Source organism: Scleropages formosus, chromosome 6 (assembly GCF_900964775.1).
Source record: "Scleropages formosus chromosome 6, fSclFor1.1, whole genome shotgun sequence".
NCBI lineage: Eukaryota > Metazoa > Chordata > Actinopteri > Osteoglossiformes > Osteoglossidae > Scleropages > Scleropages formosus.
In genome coordinates, this window is record NC_041811.1 from 144,145 (window position 1) to 166,974 (window position 22,830).

Consider the following 22,830-nt stretch of genomic DNA (forward strand, 5'->3'; position numbering starts at 1 on the left):
ACACACACTTTTGTCCAAAGTGACAAAAGTACAATTTATGCATTACCTTGAGAGAAGGAGACGGCTGCAGACATGAAAGTCTCAAGCAAACCTAGTTTGTTCCTTACCACTTGGTACACGGAGGTTCATTGTTCAAGTAGGTGCATAAGGCACAGACAAATCCTGATACCCACACCAATTTTTAAAAAATTTTTTTATTATATATAAGATAATCAAAATGAGCAGTACAATACCAGAGTAATGGCTAAATAAAGGTTGTATCTGGGGATGTTTCTGGAGTTACAATGCATGAAGTTACACCATAGAGGAGCTGGAGAGATCTTGGGCAAAGTGGATCTTGAAGAGGTGGGTTTTCAGACCCTTCTTGAAAATGAGTTTCCGCAGTTCTGAGTGACAGGGGAAGGTAATTCCACCACAATGGACCGAGAACCTCCAAGCTTTTCCTTTTGTGCGTGGGACCAAGCGAGCAGAAGTAGATGAGTGAAGGGGCCTGGCTGGGGTGTACCGGTTGATCAAGTCCTGTAGATAGCTGGGAGCAGTTTTATTGATGCATTTTACACAGTAAGCAGGGTTTTGAATTTGATTCGGGCATCCATAGGAAGCCAGTGCAGAGAGATGAGTGGAGGGGATACGTGGAAGCGCTTTGGCAAATCAAACACATCTCATGCAGCAGCATTCTGTAGAAGCTGCAGAGGTTTGATGGCATTAGCAGGAAGGCCATACAGAAGAGAGTTGCAGTAGTCCAGATGGGAAGTCACTATGGCCTGGACAAGTAGTTGGGTGGAGTCAGTAGTGAGATAGGGACGGCTCCTACGACCTTTAAAGAAAAAACAAAGTGACCGCGGCTCAATTCACGCTCGCCTCAGAAGTTGACATGGCGTCGCTGGATGTGAGTTCGATGCCTGTTCAGTTTGTGTGGGTGTCCTGTACTTCGGGAGAGTTGGAAAAACGAAATCCAGCTCAGAAATCTGAAGAGAAGCCAACGCAGAGCTACAAGCGCCAATTATCATACTTCGGAAAGGCACATCTTACGCCGTGTCTCTAATGCGCTGCAGTTGTGTTGGAAAAATCTCCTGGAAAAAAGTGCCTCTAGTTTCAGCTCTGCACTAATTCAGTCACTCCAAGGTAAACTGTGCACATACGGTACTTAGGCATCAGTAAGTAATGCTCCTGGGGAGAGCCATGCCATGCACCCTCAAAGTGAACCCATAAAGGAATGGAAAGGCAGCTCGGTTCAAGGACAAGAGAAGGGGACATGCAGCACTTTGGCACAGGTGGGTAGAGGTATCAGCACCTATAGTGAAGGGGCAGTACTGTCACTTTCATAAAGGTACTCAAGTAATCGTCCAAAAGTCGCACGGATATTGAGTAACTGAGTCAACAGATGGTAAATGAAAGCGCACAGCCTAACCCTAACCAAGTAAATCACGTTTTCTGAACCTCCTCCACCTTTGATGTTACCTGACTAGTCAGCGTTTTGCTTAGGGTGTTGCACTTTATGGCCTTGCATTGTCTCGGACAGAACTTCTGCAACTCCTTCATAGGAGCTGCACCAATGCCACAGAGCAGCAAGTACGCCAGCTGGCGTCTGAGGACAGGAAAACAAAAGCCTCTGAGGAGATCCATAACCCTGTGGGGGTCCGAGGGTCAGTAGCAGCCCATCCCTTCTGGTTGTCTTTCTGTGGTCAGTGTCACAGAAAGCCGCGTGCCTATATCTGTTTATTATGCATAGGGGAACTGCGATGAGAAAGACGGGCTTGGGTTTGGTTCCCCACGTCACGCACCAAGAATGTGCGCCGAGTGGTTTATCCGTCCGTGCTGTGAAGGAGGACACAGCAGGATGCTAGACACTCTCCACTTTGTCTGGAGACACTGAGACATGTTATCGACTGACTTGTAAGGTTGTTTGTCGTTAACTCGGTAAGAGGGCGGTGTGAGCCGTGTGCCGTCCAAATTGGTCGCGGAGGACACTGCGCGATGGAGGGCGGGGAGGAGCCGGATTCGTCACGGTGACCGCATCACTGCCGTCGTGTCCGGTGGAGCGAGGCAAAGATGTGGGGCTGTCCTTCTCACGTGATGCCATGCGATGTGGGACCTTTTCGCTTCTCTTTCCAAACAGAAAGTAAAAGAAAAACGGTTCAGAACTGCAGCGGCTGAAAAAAGCTGCTTAGAGGCAAAAATGTCAAGGAAACAATGAGAAGAAAATTTCAAGCATCCAGAGTCACGCAATATTGCTTTTTTGATGAGAAAGAATGTTCCAGAACAGGAAATACCTGCTGCTCTAGGAGGCGTTGCTCTGCAAAGGGTGGAGTTTCATGGCGGTTCGCTGGGGGGTGTGGGGGGTGTGGTAACCTCATGGTTTGGCTGCTGGGCGAGGAACTGTGTGACAGTGTAACCAGCGTCCCAGCTCACCAATTCTGTCCTGTCCCCTCGAGAGGGGCTGCAGATGAGGATTCCCACAACGCTTCTCGCGCTGCGCTGTCCTGCCCCGTCCCTCATGCTTCATTTCTGCAGCGCACACCTGTGGTGGCCCTGGACAATGAAGCAACGCAGCAATGTGCCATGAGGTGACATGTGTGTGCACACGGTACGCGTTAGACCCACTGAATGTACTACGAAGTGACCCCGCTGCAGTCGTCCGCGCTGCCCTCCAGCCTGCCAAGCCAAGAACCATGCATCTTCACAGCGGCGCCTGTCCTCCTTCCCACATGTCTCCTGTATCTCCTAGATCGTGGAGTTCCGCCTTAAAGTGCCACAACCAGAAACACTTCATTCACGAGGAGCTTTCACACCTCTTCTGGGAAAGGTTTCGCCCTCGGGGGGAGGAGGGAGGGGGAGGGGTTTTGCTGGAGGTTAGGACAGGTTTCTAGGTGGGTTGGAAGCTGCAGGACTAGTTTTCTGAAATGAAAGCTGGAGGAGAAACTCCACAATGAGCTCTGCACCGGGCTCTGAATAACATCACAGGAGCGAGGAGGAACACGCGGTCCTTCCCACACGGAGAGAGCGCATCTTGAGGGCCCCGTTCGCCTGGAAACTACTCCACTTTCGGCTCGGCTCACATCATCTCTCAGCCAGGATGAACGAGTGCTGCATGTCCACTGAAGACAGAGAATGTCTGAGGATCAGCAAGGAGATTGAGAGGCAGCTGAGGAGGGAGAAGGAGGGTTCGGCCAGAGAGATGAAATTGCTGCTCCTGGGTCAGTTCCAGCTTCTACTACCGCTTAATTACATGTTAAACACATGTGGCTATCAGTGAAGTGTGAGCGCGTCCCCCGGGGGGTGGGAGAGAATCCCACGACCCCTTGTAGCCCTGGGTTTGGAGCGAGTGAGCATCATGTGCTGTGCTAGGTCTCTGTCTTCCTTCCAGCACGCATGTGGACGTGAGCACACTAGCAGTGCAGCCATCACCTGGTGCACGGGTTCGAACGGGTGCCTTCACGTGCTTTTCTGCTCGGCCACTGTGTTTCTGAGCACGTGCCAGTTTACAGCCGCAACGGTCCTAGCGCTTATTGACTTACTGAGCGGCATGTGAGATGCATGGTGTCCGCCGGCGTTTTCGGAAGTGCCAAGCCGTGCCACACTGTGCTGGGTGCGGAGCAAACTCTTTTAAATAATGCAAATGAGCAAAGAGCTTGTGCTCTGTGTTGCCGACCAGGGGCCGGGGAGAGTGGGAAGAGCACCTTCATCAAGCAGATGAGGATCATCCACGGTTCGGGCTACTCCGAAGAAGACAGGAGAGGCTTCACCAGGATCGTCTACCAGAACATCTTCACCTCCATGCAGGCCATGGTCCAGGCAATGGAGTGTCTGGGCATCCCCCTCGCAGACCCCCGCAACACAGTAATCCGTCTTTCGACTGAACCATGCCCATTGCTCGCGGTAAAGCGCGGTACCTATTCATGAAGGGGTGGCATGTAGAGGGCTCACGGGTACACTCATGTCGTCAGCCGACAGCACAGTCATTGGAGCTGTTGCCTTAGAGTCTGAAGGTGTTGAGTTCAAATCCCTGCTCTCGCTGTGGTACCGCTGATCGTTGCATGTACCCTGGTATTTAAACAGTGGTGTAAATGGATCATTCTCTCTCAGTAGATACTGTATTACACAAAGCTCACACTGTCAGTCACAACTACATGAAAACAGGTTATTACGGCTCTGAACGCTAAGCAGTGTGCTGATCCTGCACGGTACTTCACTGCCTTACACTTCCCTTCCCGTTCCTGCGATCAGAACCCGTGCAGCCTGTAGTGCCAGTTTGCGTGAGGTTCAAGACCAGCTGCTCCCATGAGCTCGCGACACCGCCACCTAATCATCCACCCAGAGATGAGGCTTGAAGATCCTCTGACACCTAGAGTCAGGACAGTAGGTGGCCTTCTGTGCGTTGAGGGTTTGAGGTGTCGATGCGTCAGGCGCTTTTCTTGAAAGCGACACATAATAGACAAAGTAGGAAAGAGTGCTTTGTTCACTGAAGGGTTGGGATGAGCGCTGTGAGTAATGAAGCCTTAAGCACCTCTCAGTGATGCGGTCACAGGTGGAACTTCCCTGAGATCAAGCTCTTCTTGCACCCTCTCCAGTCATGTTTTGCGGTTCCCGTTGTTCAGCGCTTGGCCTCACCGCGATGCCCTCTCGCTTGCAGCAATACGCAGAGATGTTGAAGCAGGTGCAGCTGCACATGGTGACCACGCTGGACCAGAGGCATGTGGAGGCCATTGCGCAGCTGTGGAAGGACTGGGGGCTCCAGCACTGCTACCAGCGCAGGCGGGAATACCAGCTGTCCGATTCCACCAGCTAGTGAGTGCTCCACTGCCATGTGTGTGTGCCCGCGTGTGAGAGAGAGCACCTTGTTTTGTATGATACTGCTTATGTGATTGGTACAAAAGGAGCTGGACTTGCTCTGCTGAAGATCATGCTGAAACACATCTGGAACTAATGCTTCGATTTGTCCTACAGGACTTTTCCTCACCTCTCTGATATTTCTGCTCTTCCAGTTATCTCGATGCCCTGGATCGAATCTCTAAGGCCACTTACGTGCCCACCGAACAGGACATCCTAAGAGTTCGGGTGCCCACTACGGGAATCATAGAGTATCCCTTTCACCTGCAAAACGTGACCTTCAGGTACGCCCAGTTTGTGGAAAGGATACCATGAGTGTGGTAACGTGGCTACTAGGAATTTGCCAGCGGTACCAGGAGTGAGTTGCAGGTGGTGGAAATCTGGAAGAGCAAATGAGCTGAAGTTCATTATTGGCATAAAGTCTGCAATGGGAATAAGGGTGTAAAACATGAGGATGGTGGCTGGTGTACACTTCATTGCTGTCTCTGTAGTGCTCCTGATGAAGGTACTTACCCTGAACTGACACAATAAAAATTAGTCCACTGTATGAACAGGGTAAACCACGACAAATTAATACCAGTAACAGACTGCTGTCAAAGAGGGGTGAGAATGGTGCTCACTCTGATGTTACACTCTCTTCAGGATGGTGGATGTGGGAGGTCAAAGGTCAGAGAGGAAGAAGTGGATCCACTGCTTTGAGAGGGTGACTTCCATTATCTTCCTTGTGGCGCTCAGCGAATATGATCAAGTTTTACTGGAATCTCCCGATGTGGTAAGTTGATCTCCACAGATTTCATGTTTGATCTCGGTAGCTATGAATGAAAAAAAATGATCAGCCTGTCAGCTTAACACGATCATAATGATTGTTCACTGTACTCTGCATATTTGCCTAGAAACGCATGGAGGAGAGCAAGGCGTTGTTCAGGACTATCATCACCAGCCCCTGGTTTGAGGAATCTTCTTTCATCCTCTTTCTAAACAAGACGGACCTCCTAGAAGAGAAGATTGCACATTCTCACCTGGTGGACTATTACCCCAATTACACGGGTCAGTCACTGCATACATTTCTTCCTGTCCAGCTCCATTCTGTTGATCCTTGATGGTACTGATATGTTCAAAGTTTCAAAAGGCAGCTCCAGGTGACTTGGTTCATTGTGGAACACTCCCCAGACTCTGGTTTGAATCTGGATTGAGTTGTTCCCTGTTCCCAAAACTGACATCTCCTTTGGATGGTTTATGTGGGCCATGCTATGTGGTAGTAACGGTAAAGGGTGGCTATGGTACATAACAGGTCTGGTCTAGTTTAGTCATACTACCTGATGGAGATGATTTAGGTTGACCATAGTTATCTGTGGGGGATGGTTTATGTTGGCTGTGGTATCTAGTAAGGGTTAGGTTGACCATAGTATCTGGTAACGATGCTCTTAAATAGGTCTAGCTTTCTGCAAGGGATTGTTTTTGTTTTTTATGATATCTCGTAGGAATGAATTAGGTTAACCATAGTATCTGCTTATGATGCTCTAATTTGACCAAGCTATCTGGAAGGGTTGGTTTATGTTGGCCATGGTATCTGGTAAGGATACACAGATGAGCTGCAGGAAGTCAGTGGTTTTATTAATTGTGCCCGTTTCAGGGCCCTTGGTTGAGAAATAATCATTACTGTGAATATTTGTAAGACAGAACTCTACGATGATGATTACTGTGACCCTTGGTGAGATCCTCTGATTTCTCCTCTTTTGTCAGAATGGACTAACTAATGGATAAATATGATTGCTGTAATTTGTGGTCCTTAGGTGATTATGGTTTGTGGAAACTTCTAGGCCCCAAGAATGATGCTGTGTCAGCTAGACGCTTCATCCTTCGCATGTATGAGGAGCAGAACACAGAGAAGAAGAACATCTACTCCCACTTCACCTGCGCCACAGACACGGAGAACATGCGCTTCGTATTTGCTGCGGTCAAGGACACCCTGATTAACATTAACCTTAAAATGTTCAGCATATTATAAAGTTCACGAGTGTGATGAGGTATGTGCAAGATGCTGGAGATGCTCCAGTTCCGATGAGTGTAACACTGGACAGAAACTGAATCTGCAAAAGTATCGGAAGGGAGAAACATGTATGTATGCGCTGCAGTTCATTTTTTGGGTTAACGTGATGTAAATACACGTGATGTTGTAACATATGTATGGCAACACAGTGTTTTTTCTTTATAGGAAGAATTGTAGAAGCTATTTCATATATTTAGAAGATAATGCAGGCTAGGTGGTGTACAATTTATGGCTTGTTTTCACTGTGTCTTCATTCAAGTTCTTCTGTGATGAGGACAAAACATGTGAACACGGTCCACAGCAGAAGAAAATCCTTTAACACCACTGGCTCTGAAACTTTTTTACTGACCTTTTTCACAGCAAAAATAACACTAAAGCAAAGCCATGTAGAACGTGAGTAGTTGGCTGAAGGTAAAGAAGTGGTCATCGCTCAGCGACACTGCATCGCTGAGAATAAATCACGTTGGGTTCATACTAAATTAACTCCATCGCCATGAACATATGTATCGTATTTGTGAGCTTAGCCTCATTTTCACTTGAAAGGCTCCTTTCTTCTCATACAGAGCCTCATTGTCCGACAAACACCTCCATTTACATGAACGAAACAAACTGTCCGCTCTCTCATTTGCATGGAAGGTGCTGATGCTGATGCTCTGCTGTGGTTTAGACGTGTGGTCAGATTGCGTGCTCATTTACTACCTTTTCAAGCTTCTCCAGCCAGTGCATCTTGCAGTGTTTCCAAGTCAGTGTGTCTCCCAGTAATGAAACAACGCTGGGATTGGAACCTGCAACCTTCTTGTGAACGTCCTCAGTGTGACCATAGCAATACAAAGGAATGTTACACAGCGGGACATGAATATTTAAAGTAGAAAACAACTGTCATCTGGGCATGTGCAGGGACTCGTCCTCACACAAAGTCAGCCTGTGTCTCTGGATGCCGATTTCCGTTCAGTCAGCGATGACTGTGACGCTGTAAAGTAACAGCAACAACGTTCTTGGTAGTCCGGCAGAGGGGTCCCTACGCTGCCACTGGTGTGTCACTCTGTGTCACCATTTCGTGACATCATGTGATGTGCACCGCGTGCCAAAGAGCATCGTCTGCGCTGTTGTCCTTGCAGACGTCCATATTGGTCTTATGCAAGTATCGGTGTGTATGGAGGCGCCTGGACACAGTTAGGGTTGGGTCCCTCACACAGTGTGACATGGGCCCCCTGCAGGTTCTGGAAGAGGTTCTAGAGGATTTATCGAGGACGAAGTTACAAGCGACACAATCTACTCAACTGCTTCGCCTGAGAATGATGACTCCGGAAGCCCTTGAAGGTTGTTTCTACTTGTTGACCGCATATTATTGTCTTCGGGGTTGGCCCCGCCCCCGCCCGGCCTCTCCTCCAGGGACCTGCAGCTGGTTGCCAGGGAGAGGTCCGGGCCCACGGGGTCCCGGGGGACGCGTCACAGCGGTGCGCGGGTTCGGTGAGGCCAAGGACACGTCCTTCTGGAGGGTCACGGCACCCCCCGCTGCCCCTGGCTTACCCGTCACCTTGGCTGATTTTCCCCCCGGGTCACCTTTGGCGTCTGCAGGCAGAAGGGTTCGCCTCAGTGTCACTGCTGCCTTCCAACATATACCACACATTTACCACACTCTGGAGTTATTGAATCACTGTAAATGAAAGCCCACTAAAGGGCTGCAGTGTCCTGAAGCAGCACCTGCAACCCATCTCCTTGCAGACTCGTCCCTGTTTCCCCGACTACAGCCAGGCTCACCTGTGGCGCCCTGTGGAGCGGGAGTGGGCACCAGAGAGCGGTTGGGGAGAAGGTCCTCCAGGTCCTTCATCACCTGGTTGGTGCTATTGGTGTTGTTCCTGCGGTTCTTCTCCTCGTCTCTTTGCTAACCAGGGTAAAATTTCACACTTGTCACATTGTGGTAGACGACAGGAAATAGGGAGGAGGATGGAAGCAGTGAAGTGCAATGAGAAACGCACTACACACACGAGCAACTAAGTGCTTATTGTTAATGGTTTACTACGGTATGGACTTACCATTTGCATCTTTTTCTTGAGCTCCATGTTGGAGTTTTTATATGCTTCTGAGACAGAGTTCAGGTAGTAGATGGCCAACCTGTCAGCCAGAGGGGAGAAAACAGGGGGACAGGAGGAAAGGACATGGTGACGGGACAAGGTGACAGATAGAAAAGCGGAAGGGGAGACAGGGCAACGGAAAAAAAAAATGACAAGAGAATGAATAAGTTTGCAAAGGTGAGCAGCTCCTCCATATGGTCTCTCATATACACACACACACTCTCAGAGGTGAATGACAGTGTGCTCAGTACTCACACCATGAGTAGGACAGCTGGGATTATGAGTCCAGGGTTAGCTGCATAGCTGAAAAGCGTCCCCATGAAGGCAGGGAGATCCAGGTCAATCGTTTCCATGATGACATCATACATTTTTGTTTTCCCACTGTTAACACATGGGCCAGTAACACAGGAGTCACATGGAAACACTTGGTAATTCTGATCAGAACGGAGTTGGTGTGTCTGTGTTAGTGTGCATACTACGTATGTGTATGGAGCAGAAAGAAAGGCGCGAGACTGTCCGTGGGGCTGAAACGGCTTTTAATGGCATTTCTGTGAGCGCATTCACCTGAAGGGGCCGCAGTCGAACGAGGGCGGCAACGTCATGATGGTGTAGACCACAGGGAGGAGGCTCAGGAAGAGGATGAGCAGCAGGAGGCCCATGTAGAAGTTGTTAGACTTCGAGGCTTTGAAGACCCTCTCGTGCGGCACGTTGCAGGCCATCACGGCCCAACACTGGTAGTACATGGAGGTCAGCAGGCGGAGCACGTTGATTCCCACCAGCCCTGGAGCGTAGAAGGCCCCCATCCTGGCAGGAGAGATGATGGCATGTGGAAACGTGTACCTTGGGAAGTCTCATCATGGAGAGAACATGGAAGTGACATCAAGCATCAGGGCATCTCTAGAGGAGTGAGGTGTTCTCCATCTCTTACCAAATCATGCCCTGATTGAAGACCAGACCCAACACGTTGCCACTGATGTCGAATTCTCCGTAGGACGGCTGGAGGGCAGAAGTGGACAGGAGTTTCAGAATGTAATCGGGGTGTGTTAAAAGGCTCAACAACAGGAATCGCACACACACAGCAGGCTGAGGAGACAGCGTGAGCCCAAGGTGTACAAAGAGGAGAGCACTTTGATACAGTCCTGATATGGTAAAATGTCTTGGATGAAGGTGTTGGCTAAAAAAGAATAATAAGAACCTTCATTGCCATCGTCATCATGCAGCCTCCTCAGGTTACAAACACAGTTAGGCCTGGAATTCTTGTTATTTTAGTAACTTTAAAGCTTTTTTATATCCCAAAATCACAACCATTAAACGCCTAGTAATACACACATCCCTTGATTTATTCACTAGTCATGTTCTGTAAAAATCTCAGATATTGCTATAATACACATACTAATAAATACAACAAATAAAAATACTTTGAAAGAGTATAATAAAAATAAAAATGCCAAAATAAAAAGGTGTCTTTTTTTGTAATTGCTTTAAAATCATGGCTAATTTAAAGCGATGGAAAAACTTCTATTCTTTACTGCCACCTATTGTCTCAGAATGTAAGTGCAACACAATAGAAAAGGGGACTAAATGCAGTTTTGCATGAATAAATTAACTGAAGAATGATCAGGCATCTCAGGTATCTCTACAGTTCAGCAAACCGCACTCGCACTGATGCTGCTCTGAAAGTACTGGTGCAGAATATGCGTTACTCTGACTCTGAGCTGCAGCTGGAAGCAGGAATGACCAGAAACATTAACAGCCCAAGACTGACTTGCGTACTGTCATCACGACTTTCACCGTCAACAATCTGCAAAGCACATTTAACTCTGTACACAAACACACACACACACACACTAGCCGGGTACTTTTATTTTGTTTCAGAGGGGTGTGTGGTGAAATGGCACTGCCGTGTACATGCAGCACTCACAAATCCGGCCTCCAGGTCCCAACACCAGCAGTAGTTGAGAAAGCGGACGACGACGGCTCGCAGGAAGTCACCGATCAAGATGGTCAGATACGTCACTTGGATGTCGGAGACGGTGAGCTTCACAAACTCCTAGAGACGCAAAGTTTTAACAAAACGTTCCTGTGCGAGGGGGGTTATACAGCAGGGAATGGAGTGCAACAGGGCAGACAGTACATATAGGAAATCCCCCCCAACATTTTGTTGTATGAACTTGAAAAACAAAAACAAATTAACCTGGGCTGGTTCCATTTTTATGTAAACACAGTAACCCACATTAGCCAAGTGAAAAAAAGAAGTCTAAAACCTTGCTGCTGTAATATTGATTTTATTATGTGCCTTTTTATACCTTGTTTGGATAAGTGAACACCTCCCCCCCACAGCTCTGTTTGTGAAGTCGCTCAGCTATGACTGATGGGAACAGCGCATGGGTGTGGAGAAGACGACCCTTACGATGCCCACTGTGGTCTCCCAGCAGGGTCCCCGGATGACGTCGGCCGGGTTGATAGGTGGGGGGGTGGCACTGGTGTCATTGTTATATGCACTGAAGTTGGCGTAATACTCCTTCATAGCCCAGATGGAGGCATTCTTGATCGACTCCTCCTCATCCAGCTGAGAGACAAGAGAACTACTTCTGAGAATCTTGTGACTAAGAACTGAAACTTTCTACCGAGCTCCATCAGGGGAAAACGGGGTATCCGGGAAAAGGGTGTTGAAGGAATCGCCGCCAATTACCTTACCTTCGCATTCACCTCATCAAACAGGGCAAAGAGGAAGGTGTAGAGGTTTCCCAAAAACAGGGCAAATATCCGTCCGAGCTGCCACTTGAGGGCGATACGTGGGTGGTAGTCCTCCAACTCTGCAATGGTCTCAAACAGCGGGGGGCAAACAAGTCCAAGCAGGGACATCACAATCTCCACCTTGGGAGAGACCATGGTGGTTAGGGCCACAAAGGTTCACCATCAAATCTAGGTTCAGGTATGATGTGGTCTCATACAGAGCTGGGCCAGGTAAATGGGCGTAGGTGAAATGGAGTGCATAATCTCTGCATACCTCGTTCTTCTCGTACCAGCTCAGGTCATCCCTGGTTGCAAACTCCTGCGAGCGCTTCACCACAAAGTAGATGAGGTAGCCACTTCCTCCCAGGCTGCAGAGGATCAGAACGTTGGCAAGAACCCGGAGAAACCTCCTCAGGTGGATGTTCTCATCTTTCTGGTTCTCCTGCTCATCCACAATGGACTCCTGTAGGGTTGCAGACATTCACAAAGCAACAAACTCAGTACCGAGGAGCTCTTCCTTTCATGTCACCAGCACTCCTCTGGCTTTGACCCAATTGCATGACCAAGTGAGACTGACCACGCGGCTCTTAGGTGGTTACCCCTGGCATGGGTTACCTTGAAGCTGGTTGTGATGGAGGCATACTTGTTGTCAGCAGTCTCCGCATTCCCAATGAGGTAGTCCCAGCTGGTGAACATCTTCCAGGCGAAGGTGAACTCGCCATCTTCGCTGTCCCCGCCTCCCACATCTGCATTTTTTGCCATCCTGAAGCCCCCCACAGATTGCGAAGGCCAGTTAGGAACTTATATACAGTCGAGTTACAAACTTTTTCGCCAACACAATTTTTTTTTTTTGACAACTATTTTTTTTTTATAAAGAGAGCTAGCAAACCTGTTCAAATCGTGCACCAAAGTTTCAAACGATGGTCTGACAGACTGCGACTGTGATCAGTAAGCACTTCCTTAAGTTGTACAGAAGAGTAGAGTAGGTTGGGAAGAAGCAAACAGAAGGTGTAGATTGTTAGCTGTAGATCTATCCTCTGACTTCCAAGCTACAAGCTTTGAGCCTTCAGCGAAACATTGCTTCTCTGTCGTTTTCCAACTTCCATGTAAAAGCCTCACCCCCAAGTTAATGCACGGTTTCAGGATCAATAACATACGACTACCATCATCCCCGAATGTTGGATTACGAAAATTCCTCTTTATGAAGAACATTATTTAATAGTCCTTTTCTGATTACCTAAACAATTTTTGAAATGGCAAAAAGCGCTGGAGGGCAGCAGCGACTCCGTGTGGAAAAAAGCCAGCTTCATCTCCCAAAGGCTACGTAATGTTCATGGGTGTGTTGTTTTTTACATTCAAGTATGAAATTATTATTACTATTATTATTGTTGTTGTTGTTGTTGTTGTTGTTGATGATGATAATAATAATAATAATAAACATGCAGTGTTACAGAGTAATTAAAGAGATATTGCCTTGTTATGATAATTAAGGTTAACTATAACTGTATTTTAATCGGATTTGGTGACAACGCAGCATAAATGGGTGTCACTTTTAGGGAGTGAGAAAGAGAAAAACGTTTAAGACTGAAACTAATGGTAATTACATTTTTCTGTTATGAGGTTTACAAAGGGTTTTTCCGGAACACATTACCTTTGCAAGTCGAGGAAGACTGTACACTGTTTTTTCCGTATATTTTTCATATATCATATCTGCTATTATTTCTTATAATTACACTTGTACTGGGTATAGTGAATTTCGTGTGATGTATGGGGTAGAAGAATACAACTTCTGCATCTGAGCACCAACACCCTTGTCTAGTCTTGGGCCAAAGTGCTTTTTGTCTTTACACCGTGTTATAAATACTCCTGCCAGAAGACCCAGAACGTAGAGGCACGTGCACGAAGTGTCCCGGCTCACCAGAAGGAGGGACCGTTTGCCCCCATTCCATCTGTATAAGACAGTTTGGTGCTCTGTTCCCGTCTGAAAGCCCCTGCTGATGTACCCCTCCCCATGGAGCTGTTTGGGCTGTTCACATGTGCTTTTCTTCATTTAGCAGGTGTCTTTCTCCAAACACTTGTAATACCGACTTACAACTCAAAGTAAACAAAATTCAAGAGTGTCACAAACAGACACACAATTCTCGTAGCAGAGTCACCACAGTTATCCAATACCACCGTTTTGAGGGCTTGTTACTCCAGTAGATGCCTATAAAGCGGATGATAAGCTTTTCAAGAAACGAAGCAATTCTTAGTCCCATTTAAGTGATGAAGTAGAGAAAAACCATAGTTTCTGTGGTTGGAAAATGCTGGTGCCGCAAGACAAATTGCACATTTAATCCATACTCACGTTCGTATGACAACCATTAGGCTGTAGCCGAAGGTGCCGACTCCCACCATGAGGTAGGACAGGGGCAGCCTGAACTTGAGGAAGCCAATGGTTCGCTGGTTGTTGTAGTAGCCATAGAAGAGCACTGAGTACTTGCAGTAACCCTGCAGTGGAAATAGTGGTATACAGTACGTAAGTGTATAAAAGGGCTCACTCCATGTACTCCACTTGACGCATTCCCTTCCGTGTGTGTATGTAGCATTTAGCTGAAATCATTATCCAAGGCAACTTACACTAAACAGTCATGCATACACTACAGCAATGTATCACATACATATACACACACACACACACACACACAGCAGGGCAGTTTGGAGTCACCAATTCACATGTTTCTGGGAGAAAGTGCGCAGAGCAGAAGCAGTGCGGATATACAGCCATATAGTACAAACACATTGTCTGAACCGCTTGTCCCATATGGGGTTGCGGGGAGCCGGAGCCTAACCCAGCAACACAGGGCGTAAGGCTGGAGGGGAAGGGGACACACCCAGGACGGGATGCTAGTCCGTCGCAAGGCACCCCAAGCGGGACTCGAACACTGGACCCACCGGAGAGCAGGACTGCGGTCCAACCCACTGTGCCACCATGCCCCCTCACCATATAGTATTGTAATTATGTAAATTATGCTGTAAATGTTTGTTATAATTTCATGTTTAGAAAATCTTGAAAAATTGGATAAACCCCAGGGCTCCTGGGTTGAGTCCAGACACAGGTAAGAATCCAGCTCAGTTTGTATGGAGTTTGCACGTTCTCCTTGTGTTCATGTGGTTTCACACAGGTGCTCCAGTGTCCTCCAACATGCGTTTCAGGTGAACTGCTGAGTTTAGACTGGTTGTAGTGTGTGAGTGTGTGTGTCACATTGCTGTGGTGTACAGATCGGCAAACAACAGTAAGAATAAAGGGTCTGCTGAATTAATATATGCAAATTTACAATGTTTAAAACACTCAATTGGCTGATTGATTGATCGATTGATTGACTGATCAGGTTGTGGTCACAAGCATGCAACCTACACCAAAGTCCATGAGAACGGAGTAGTCCATTGCCGTTGGCTGCTCTGCCCTGGGGACAGTCTTCCTGGGAATCGATCCATATGGGAGGCCCATCAGCACCTATGGAACATACGAACACACACATGCAATTACACAAGAAAACACACACACGAACATAAGAACATAGTGATTGTTTCAGAAGTGAAGTTAACCTCAAACACATCTAGCTGTTCATCCATAACCCACAATTAAATTAGATCTTTAAGAGAGACTCTAAAATAAGTGTACAGCATGTTGAGTCCCTGAAGATGTTCTCACCTCCGGGATGACGACCAAGCCAAACGTGAAGCCAAAGAGAACCAGATTCATCCCATACATCCAGCGCAGAAATATGAAGTACGAGGCTACAGAAGAGCCGAAATGACCTGGGGTAACGAACACGAAACACTGAAGAAAATCATTATGAAGAGAGAGGACAGCTGAAGGTACTTCGTCGTTTGAGACCAGATCCCCATTAAAGGAGGTATGGCCGAGCGCGCAGTTCTTACAGTCGCAGAACTGGTGTCCGTGTCGAAAACAGTGTGGGGACAACTGTGAGGATCATTCTACAGTCACTCAATTTAGCACTGCAGAGGTCAGTGACAAGCGCCGCACTGCTCCCTGTCCTGTTCTATCCTGTCCTCTCCTGTCTTCTCCTGCCCAGCCCCGTCTTGTCCTGTCCTGTCCTGTCCCGTCTTCCCCTGCCCAGTCCCATCTTACCGCATCCTGTCCTGTCCTGTCTTCCCCTGCCCAGCCCTATCCTGTCCTGTCCTCTCCTGTCTTGTCCTGTCTGAATCAGTGAGTGACAAAGGTGAATGAGAGAACAGGGAAATGCTACATGACTAGAGATAAAACTACACTTCACTGAAAATAAAATGCTGATGAATTTTTCTTTCAAAACAGTAAACCATTGCATAGATGACCACCAGCATACAGCACTTGTGAAATTATTAAATATCACAACAAATATTACTGAAATTATTCCTTTGCCATGATATCCTTGAATGACTTATCTAGCACCGTGAGGAAACGTGACCTTCATATTTTACCGTCGGAATATGCCCGTTATTTTGGAACACTTTCGACTTCTTTCTCATTAATCCCAGCCCTTTTAGTGCCAGATTTATCTTTCTCCTTCTTGGACACTGCTGTCCTCCAACTTTAAGAGCATACTTCATCATCACCTCAACACAGAGCTGGCAGTGCAAAGAGTTGAGGTTGTGACCCACGGACACTTGCATCCCTGCATGTCAGTTGTCAAAATGGGCAACACTGCTGCTCAGGTTGGCTGGTCAGAGTTGCCCAGAAACTTTGGGTACACTCAGTGACGATCTAGTGGCAGCCCACCAGGAAAAGGCCCAGCCATCCCGGTTACCACACCAACACTGGTGACGTGCATCACACAGACGTTCCTTACTCTCAACTTCTTTTATCTTCCTTTCCCAGGGTATGCAGGCAGTCTTGAAATTTTCAAAATCTCTTTGAAACTTGATCCATTTCTAGTAAGCAATGAAGACAAGAATTAGTGTTTAGAGAACTTGAGATAATGCAGATGATCGGCAGATCACACACTCATCTCCCTACCTTGGTCATCATGACCTTATAGGCGTAGAGCTTCCTGCCCTTTCCTTTGCCCAGAGCTCCTTCAAACTTGTCCACAAACTGCTGGGCATCTCTGACATTGAGGAATACAACAATGAATGGCAAAGCGATAAATCTCAAAGTTCTCAAGGACAAACAAAAAAATATACCCAGAAGGCATCAAAGAGCATTAATAAGCAGTGTGGGCCTCCATTTTCCCTGGCTGTGTTCCAGGATGGAGTTTCATACTATTATTAGAGTAATAAATACACCGCAAACATTTCACTTCTGGGATATGAATATTAGCTTCAACACTGAAAAGCCACATGTTCCATGCAGTGTGGTTCCTCTCCTACTTCAGGTGCTGCAGTCTTCGTTTCATCCTCCATGGTTTGTTCCTGATGTTGGAGATGAGCTTCTTCTTCTCCTCCACCTCCTCCATGAGCCTCGCCATCTCTCCCTCCGACATGGACTGCTCTGACTCCGAGTCTGAGTTTGAGTCCGAAGAGCTGCGGTTAAGGGTTCGGGAAGTTAGTATCCCCGGTGTGGTCAAAGTGATCATCTACTTCATCTACTGTGCCTTTCGTTCGTGTCTCTACACCCTTTGTGTGCCACAGTACCCACAGTAAAGTAGCAGACGCCCCCACGTCTCGCTGGGTCATATCAAGTCCCGTCTTTCCCTGTGAAATGACATCCAGAATGCATCTTGCATGGATTAAGGTGAAGAGCAGTGCACAGGAATGTAAACCAGAGAACCTACAAAGAGGCTGTTCACAGGCCGCTCATGTATTCTTGTAAATGTAAATTTGCTGCAGTGTACTAAATGTGAAAAATTAAATCTTGAATAGATTCAATAAATTAAAATCTTACATGTATTAAATAAATAAACGTAAATGTATTCCTTCAGCAGATATTTTCCCTCAAAGCGATGTAGTAGATCTCCTACTGTATTGGTATATTGAGCCCCCAAATGCCACATTCCCTCTCCTTATCTTCTTCTGTCATCACACAGAATGTCCAGGAGGGGTGGGGGGCAGCCATTGGTACATGAACCCCCAGAGGTTTACCCTCCCAGGAGTTTTTTTGTTTTTCTTTCCTCAGTTGCCTTAGTTCATCTTATTTGATACGATTTACTTCTTAGTATACTGTCACTGATCCTGTGTCCTTTGGAACTTTGTTCATCGCTCCATGTCGCCCCAGTAAGAAGAGTGCTATACGAAAATAAATTTAACTTTTAGGTGCAGCTGAATACATGGGGGGGCGAAGGTGTGGTGGCGCAGTGGGTTGGGCTGGGTCCTGCTCTCTGATGGGTCTGGGGTTTGAGTCCCACTTGGGGTGCCTTGTGATGGCCTGGCATCCCGTCCTGGGTGTGTCCCCCCCATTGCTGTATGTTGCTGGGTTAGGCTCCGGCTCCCCATGACCCCGTACGGGACAAGCAGTCCAAACGGTGTGTGTGTGCGCGCGTGTGTGTACAGCTGAATACATATTGTACAAAGTACAGGTGATAATTGGCCTCGTTCGGACACACACACACACACACACACACACACACACACACACACACACACACACACACACACACACACACACACACACACTTTCTGAACCGCTTGTCCCAGACGGGGTTGTGGGGAACCGGAGCCTACCCGGCAACACAGGGCGTAAGGCCGGAGGGGGAGGGGGACACACCCAGGACGGGACGCCAGTCCGCCGCAAGGCACCCCAAGCGGGACTCGAACCCCAGACCCACCAGAGAGCACGACCCGGTCCAACCCCCTGTGCCACCGCGCCCCCCCTCGTTGGGATATTTAATCTATAAATGAGGAGCTCCAGTCCATGATCTCAGTCCACATCATAGCAATCTCAGTTGCATGTTGCCTTGGGAGAAGAAAAGTGCCTGCTAAACGAATGAACAAACAAATTAATTAACATTAATTAGATCTTCATAGTTTTTGCTGTCAACTACAGGGCTTCACCTGGGGTGCCAGTTATTAAGATGCCACCACTGAAACAACACCACTGCACCCTGTCATGTCTTCCCAGGCTTAATGGACACGCATTTCGGTCCATCGGCTCATTCTCCTCCAGCGGAGTTAAACAGCACCTTACCAACACCATGCTGGTACCCTCTGACCCTAAGCATCCCTGAGGGTTACGCTGCTTTCATTTCTACGTTCTTTTGACAAAGCCAAAATCAGCTTCCTGTCAGCTATCAAAATTCGATCTGTTTTACCACCGTTTTGCTTACCCCACCCAAGCAAAATGTTAGGTAAGTAACATAGGTCAGCTTCTCCTGTTTGATAATTCAGCATCAAGAACTGCTTTGAACTGAAAATCATTCACATAAGCACCTGGAGGAGCCAAACTCCCATTTTGTCTGTTTTCAACAGACCGTACTGTGCTTTTCACATATTACACTGCTGGGCTCCACTGTTACTACGATTTACATAGACAACGGGGAGGGACAGCATGGAGCGCAAGGAGCTCTGTATTTCAGGTTCATCACTCGCACACTGTACCCGACTTCAGCACATCTGTGCAGGACATTTCCTGGGACATCTCAGCTGCTCTTTCTGAAATGCGAGACCACAGCAGGCACTCCAGAACACTTGGTACACAATGGTACACTTCACTCTCCTCCTCCTCCGTACACAATCCCGACCATCCAGTACACTATCCCAGCATGATGGGATAGGAGCTTTTTGGGGCACCGCTTGTTGGAGCAACAGTTGAGAGAGAAGTACACAGTAGCACACCTGTGGGATACTTTGAAGGAACTTTGGAATGTCAGATCATGTTTTTCGGATTTTCTTGGGCACAGTAGTATGAGTACCCTTGACAGGCATGGAAACCCTTAGCCCCCAAGCTGCATCATCTACTTGTGCATATTTGCATTTCCCAGTGCTTTTACTGTACCTCTCTATTGTTGTGACCCAGTTCTGTTCTGTTGCTGTAAAGGAAAATCTTGGACATAACTAGAGTAAATCACAGTGCTCTTTTGAAAACAAAAACACACCACATGCTCATTTTAAAGTTCAAATTTAATTTTAATTTTTTTTAATAAAAGTTAAAATAGAGTAGTAGTAATTAAAAGGGTTTAAAACCCTGCTCCCCCTGTAGTACCCTTGACTCTGAAGTGATACAGTAAAAATTACCCTGTGGTATACATGGTAAATGAGTGTGAGTAGCACTATCCCTGCTGTGTGTATAAACTGTAGTGCAGTATATGGTATCTGATGAAGAGGACTGTGTACCTGCTGTCTTTCTTCTTTTTTTTCTTGTCCTTGTCTTTCTCGTTCTCCTTCCCTTTGCCCTTTCCCTTCACCTCTCCTTTCTTCTCCTTCTTGTTCTGCTCCTCTTTCTCCTTCTTGGTAGCTCCTTTCTTGTTTCGCTTGTTGCCTTTCTCCTCCTCGCTCTCCTCCTCCTCACTCTCTTTGGCTTTTCCTCTCTTCTTGTTCGCTCCTCTCTGAGCTTTGGGAGCCTCTGCTTCGCTCTCCTCCTCCTCGCTCTCCTGGGCTTTGGCTGCCTTCTTCCTGTTTGCTCCTCTCCGTGCTTTAGGAGAATCGTCCTCATCTTCATCCTCCTCTTCAGCTGCTTTCCTGCCTCTGCGGCCATTGGCCCTTCTACTGGCTTGTCTCCCGTTTCCTCTCCTGCCCGTGTCTTCTGTCGAAGACACAAGACACACACACACACACACACACACACACACACACACATATATACACACACAGTACACTCACCGGCATGTAGACTAGAAACAGTTGGTGTGTGTGAAGACACACTCGGACAGGACAAACACACAAGAAGACGTCGCAGACACATGGACATGGATGAGGGGAACTGACCTTCGCTGTCACTGTCAACTTCTCCATCAATTTCTATTCCCACTGCGATGGACAAGGAACAAACAGTAAACACAGAGTGCAGTGGCTGGAGCTGCCAAAAACAATCCGCAAGTAAGAGTTACTTTAAAATAGAAAGTGAAGCTCATGTGAAAGTTTGAACCCAAAAGTGTGCAGGAATAAAACTTGGTGTGAAAGTACTCAATAATGAAGATACATAGCCTTAGACGAGGTGTTTGTTCTTCAGAAGCACTAGCAAAGTTAAGGGCTTCACTTGTGCCTTGTGTCGCGAACATCCAAGGTACAAATTTTCCAACATACAAACAGTTCCCACTTTATTTTTAATGGCATTTTCATGTAAAGAGGGGCATGGGGGTGCGGTGAGCAACTTTCTGATTTCCTCACCTGGAACTATCTCCTCGATGGATATCAGTCTGGATTCAAAGTTAGTCACTCCACAGAGACAGCACTCCTGGCAGTGTCTGATGCTCTCCAGTTGGCTAGAGCCACCTCCCTCTCTTCTATCCTCATCCTCTTCGATCTGTCTGCAGCATTTGACACTGTCGACCACCAGATTCTACTCTCCTCTCTTGGTCAGCTTGGGATCATCCGATCATCCCCTCAGCCTCTCTCAACTGGTGTTCCTCAGGGCTCATGACTTGGCCCCCTACTCTTCGCCATCTACAGCTCTTCCACTGCCCTGTCATTGCCCTCCACAGATTCTCCTATCACTGCTATGCTGACGACACCCAGCTCTTCCTCTTCTGGCCACACCCCCACCCTGGAGCTAAAGACATCTCCCCATATGGTCTTTCCACGCTGTCCCCTCCCCACTGTACCGTTTCACTCCCCTCGGTCGCCCAATGGCTGTCTGGGATGTGCCAAGCAGAGCGTAGCACAATGAACAGGAAGTTGTGGAGACTGCATTCATGTAATGTTTTGTCATTTTAAAACTATACTGCAATGTAGGCTCATGTTGATAAAAGTTAATGAAAAGTTAATGAAATAAAGAGACTGGTCCATGTATCTCGGCTCTCGTGCCCAGTGCTCCTGGGACAGACTGAGACCCTGCGCTCTTTGAGCTGCTGGCGAAAATAAAATGGTCTTGCTGTGAGATTTCAATCCTCTTACTCCTTCTCTAAGTTGCCTCATCTAGAGCACTGCAGAGATGGGACTCAAACTCATGACCTGTCCAGTTCCGAGAACTACGGCACCTGCTGGCAAGCGAGAAAGACTGCACTCATACCCTAGTGGAGGACGGGTTCCCTCCAGCGAGCTCTGGCTCATGGGCCCAGGACCCTCCTATTCCTGACATTTCTACCTGTACCTGTACTCTGCTGTACTTGATTCGCAGTAAAACCCAAAATCATGTGCTCTGAGCACAGCTTCTCCACATGTACTCACTCGAGTACTATAGTATGGGCTGAATGAGGATGAGGCGCCGCGAGCACCACCGGCACGTGCTGCACACACCACTGTGCGCCGCGGCGCCTCATCCTCATCCTCGCGCACCGCCTGTCACTCAACGGCTTTTAAACTAAGCCGGCACTTAGTTTGAGAGAGAATCTCGCTCACCGTCCTCCATCCTCGCCGCCACGTCGCTCTTCTTCCGAGGCATTTCTGTGCCGAGTGTCCGAACGCCACTCACCTGCTGGACGCTGCGCCGGCACCGCGAGCGAATCTTGCAAGCGACGCGGCGTTGCCCTGGCAACAGCGGGTAACGAGAGCACAGGTGACGGGAGACGGTGCAGCGTGACTCCGAGAGAAGAGTGCGCAGCAATAAGAGCAAAGCATACTCAGATCTCATTGCAGTACACTGCGTATTTCAGCAGTATTCATTGCAGCACAAAGTATTATTACAGTACTCGTTGCAGTACACTGTCTGTTACTACAGTGTTCATTGCAGCACACAGTATTACCACGGTACTCATTGCAGCACAGAGTATTACCACAGTACTCATTGCAGTACAGTATTCATTGCAGCATACATTATTACTACAGTACTCATTGGAGTACACTATTACTACAGTATTCATTACAGCACACAGTGTTACTACAGTACTCATTGCAGCACAGAGTATTACCACAGTACTCATTTCAGTGCAGTATTCATTGCAGCACACATTATTACTACAGTATTCATTACAGCACACAGTATGACCACAGTACTCATTGCAGCATGGAATATTACCACAGTAATCATTGCAGCAAGGGGGAGGTGTGGTGGTGCGGTGGCATGGTGGGTTGGTCCTTGTCCTGCTCTTCGGTGGGTTTGGGGTTCAAGTCCCGCTTGGGGTGCCT

The 22,830-nt window shown here is 47.6% G+C and overlaps 2 protein-coding genes across 3 annotated transcripts; one reads left to right on the forward strand and one right to left on the reverse strand.

Moving 5' to 3' along the window:
* The first annotated feature begins 2,903 nt into the window (after positions 1 to 2,903).
* Positions 2,904 to 7,014, forward strand: LOC108931320 (guanine nucleotide-binding protein subunit alpha-14-like). Of its 2 annotated transcripts, none has more exons than XM_018747019.1 (7): positions 2,904 to 3,197; positions 3,656 to 3,840; positions 4,634 to 4,788; positions 4,986 to 5,114; positions 5,473 to 5,602; positions 5,724 to 5,877; positions 6,624 to 7,014. In XM_018747019.1, exons 1-7 carry the CDS (start codon positions 3,077 to 3,079, stop codon positions 6,836 to 6,838), a joined length of 1,089 nt encoding a protein of 362 aa, XP_018602535.1. In that variant the 5' UTR covers positions 2,904 to 3,076; the 3' UTR covers positions 6,839 to 7,014. The 2 variants fall into 2 exon arrangements, with proteins under 2 accessions (XP_018602535.1, XP_018602536.1); XM_018747020.1 differs by having other exon boundaries at positions 6,651 to 7,014.
* Positions 7,015 to 7,098: 84 nt separating this feature from the next.
* Positions 7,099 to 22,147, reverse strand: tmc2a (transmembrane channel-like 2a). The gene is made up of 21 exons (XM_018747015.2): positions 22,105 to 22,147; positions 20,935 to 20,961; positions 20,533 to 20,574; positions 19,942 to 20,350; positions 17,044 to 17,196; positions 16,691 to 16,781; positions 16,524 to 16,605; positions 15,386 to 15,492; positions 15,089 to 15,187; positions 14,039 to 14,181; positions 12,307 to 12,454; positions 11,966 to 12,154; positions 11,653 to 11,832; positions 11,366 to 11,524; positions 10,877 to 11,005; positions 9,884 to 9,951; positions 9,520 to 9,759; positions 9,211 to 9,336; positions 8,917 to 8,995; positions 8,642 to 8,765; positions 7,099 to 8,452 (listed from the first exon to the last, which is right to left on the reverse strand). The coding sequence occupies exons 1-21, from the start codon at positions 22,145 to 22,147 to the stop codon at positions 8,226 to 8,228; spliced, it is 2,865 nt and encodes a 954-aa protein (XP_018602531.2). The 3' UTR covers positions 7,099 to 8,225.
* Positions 22,148 to 22,830: the final 683 nt, after the last annotated feature.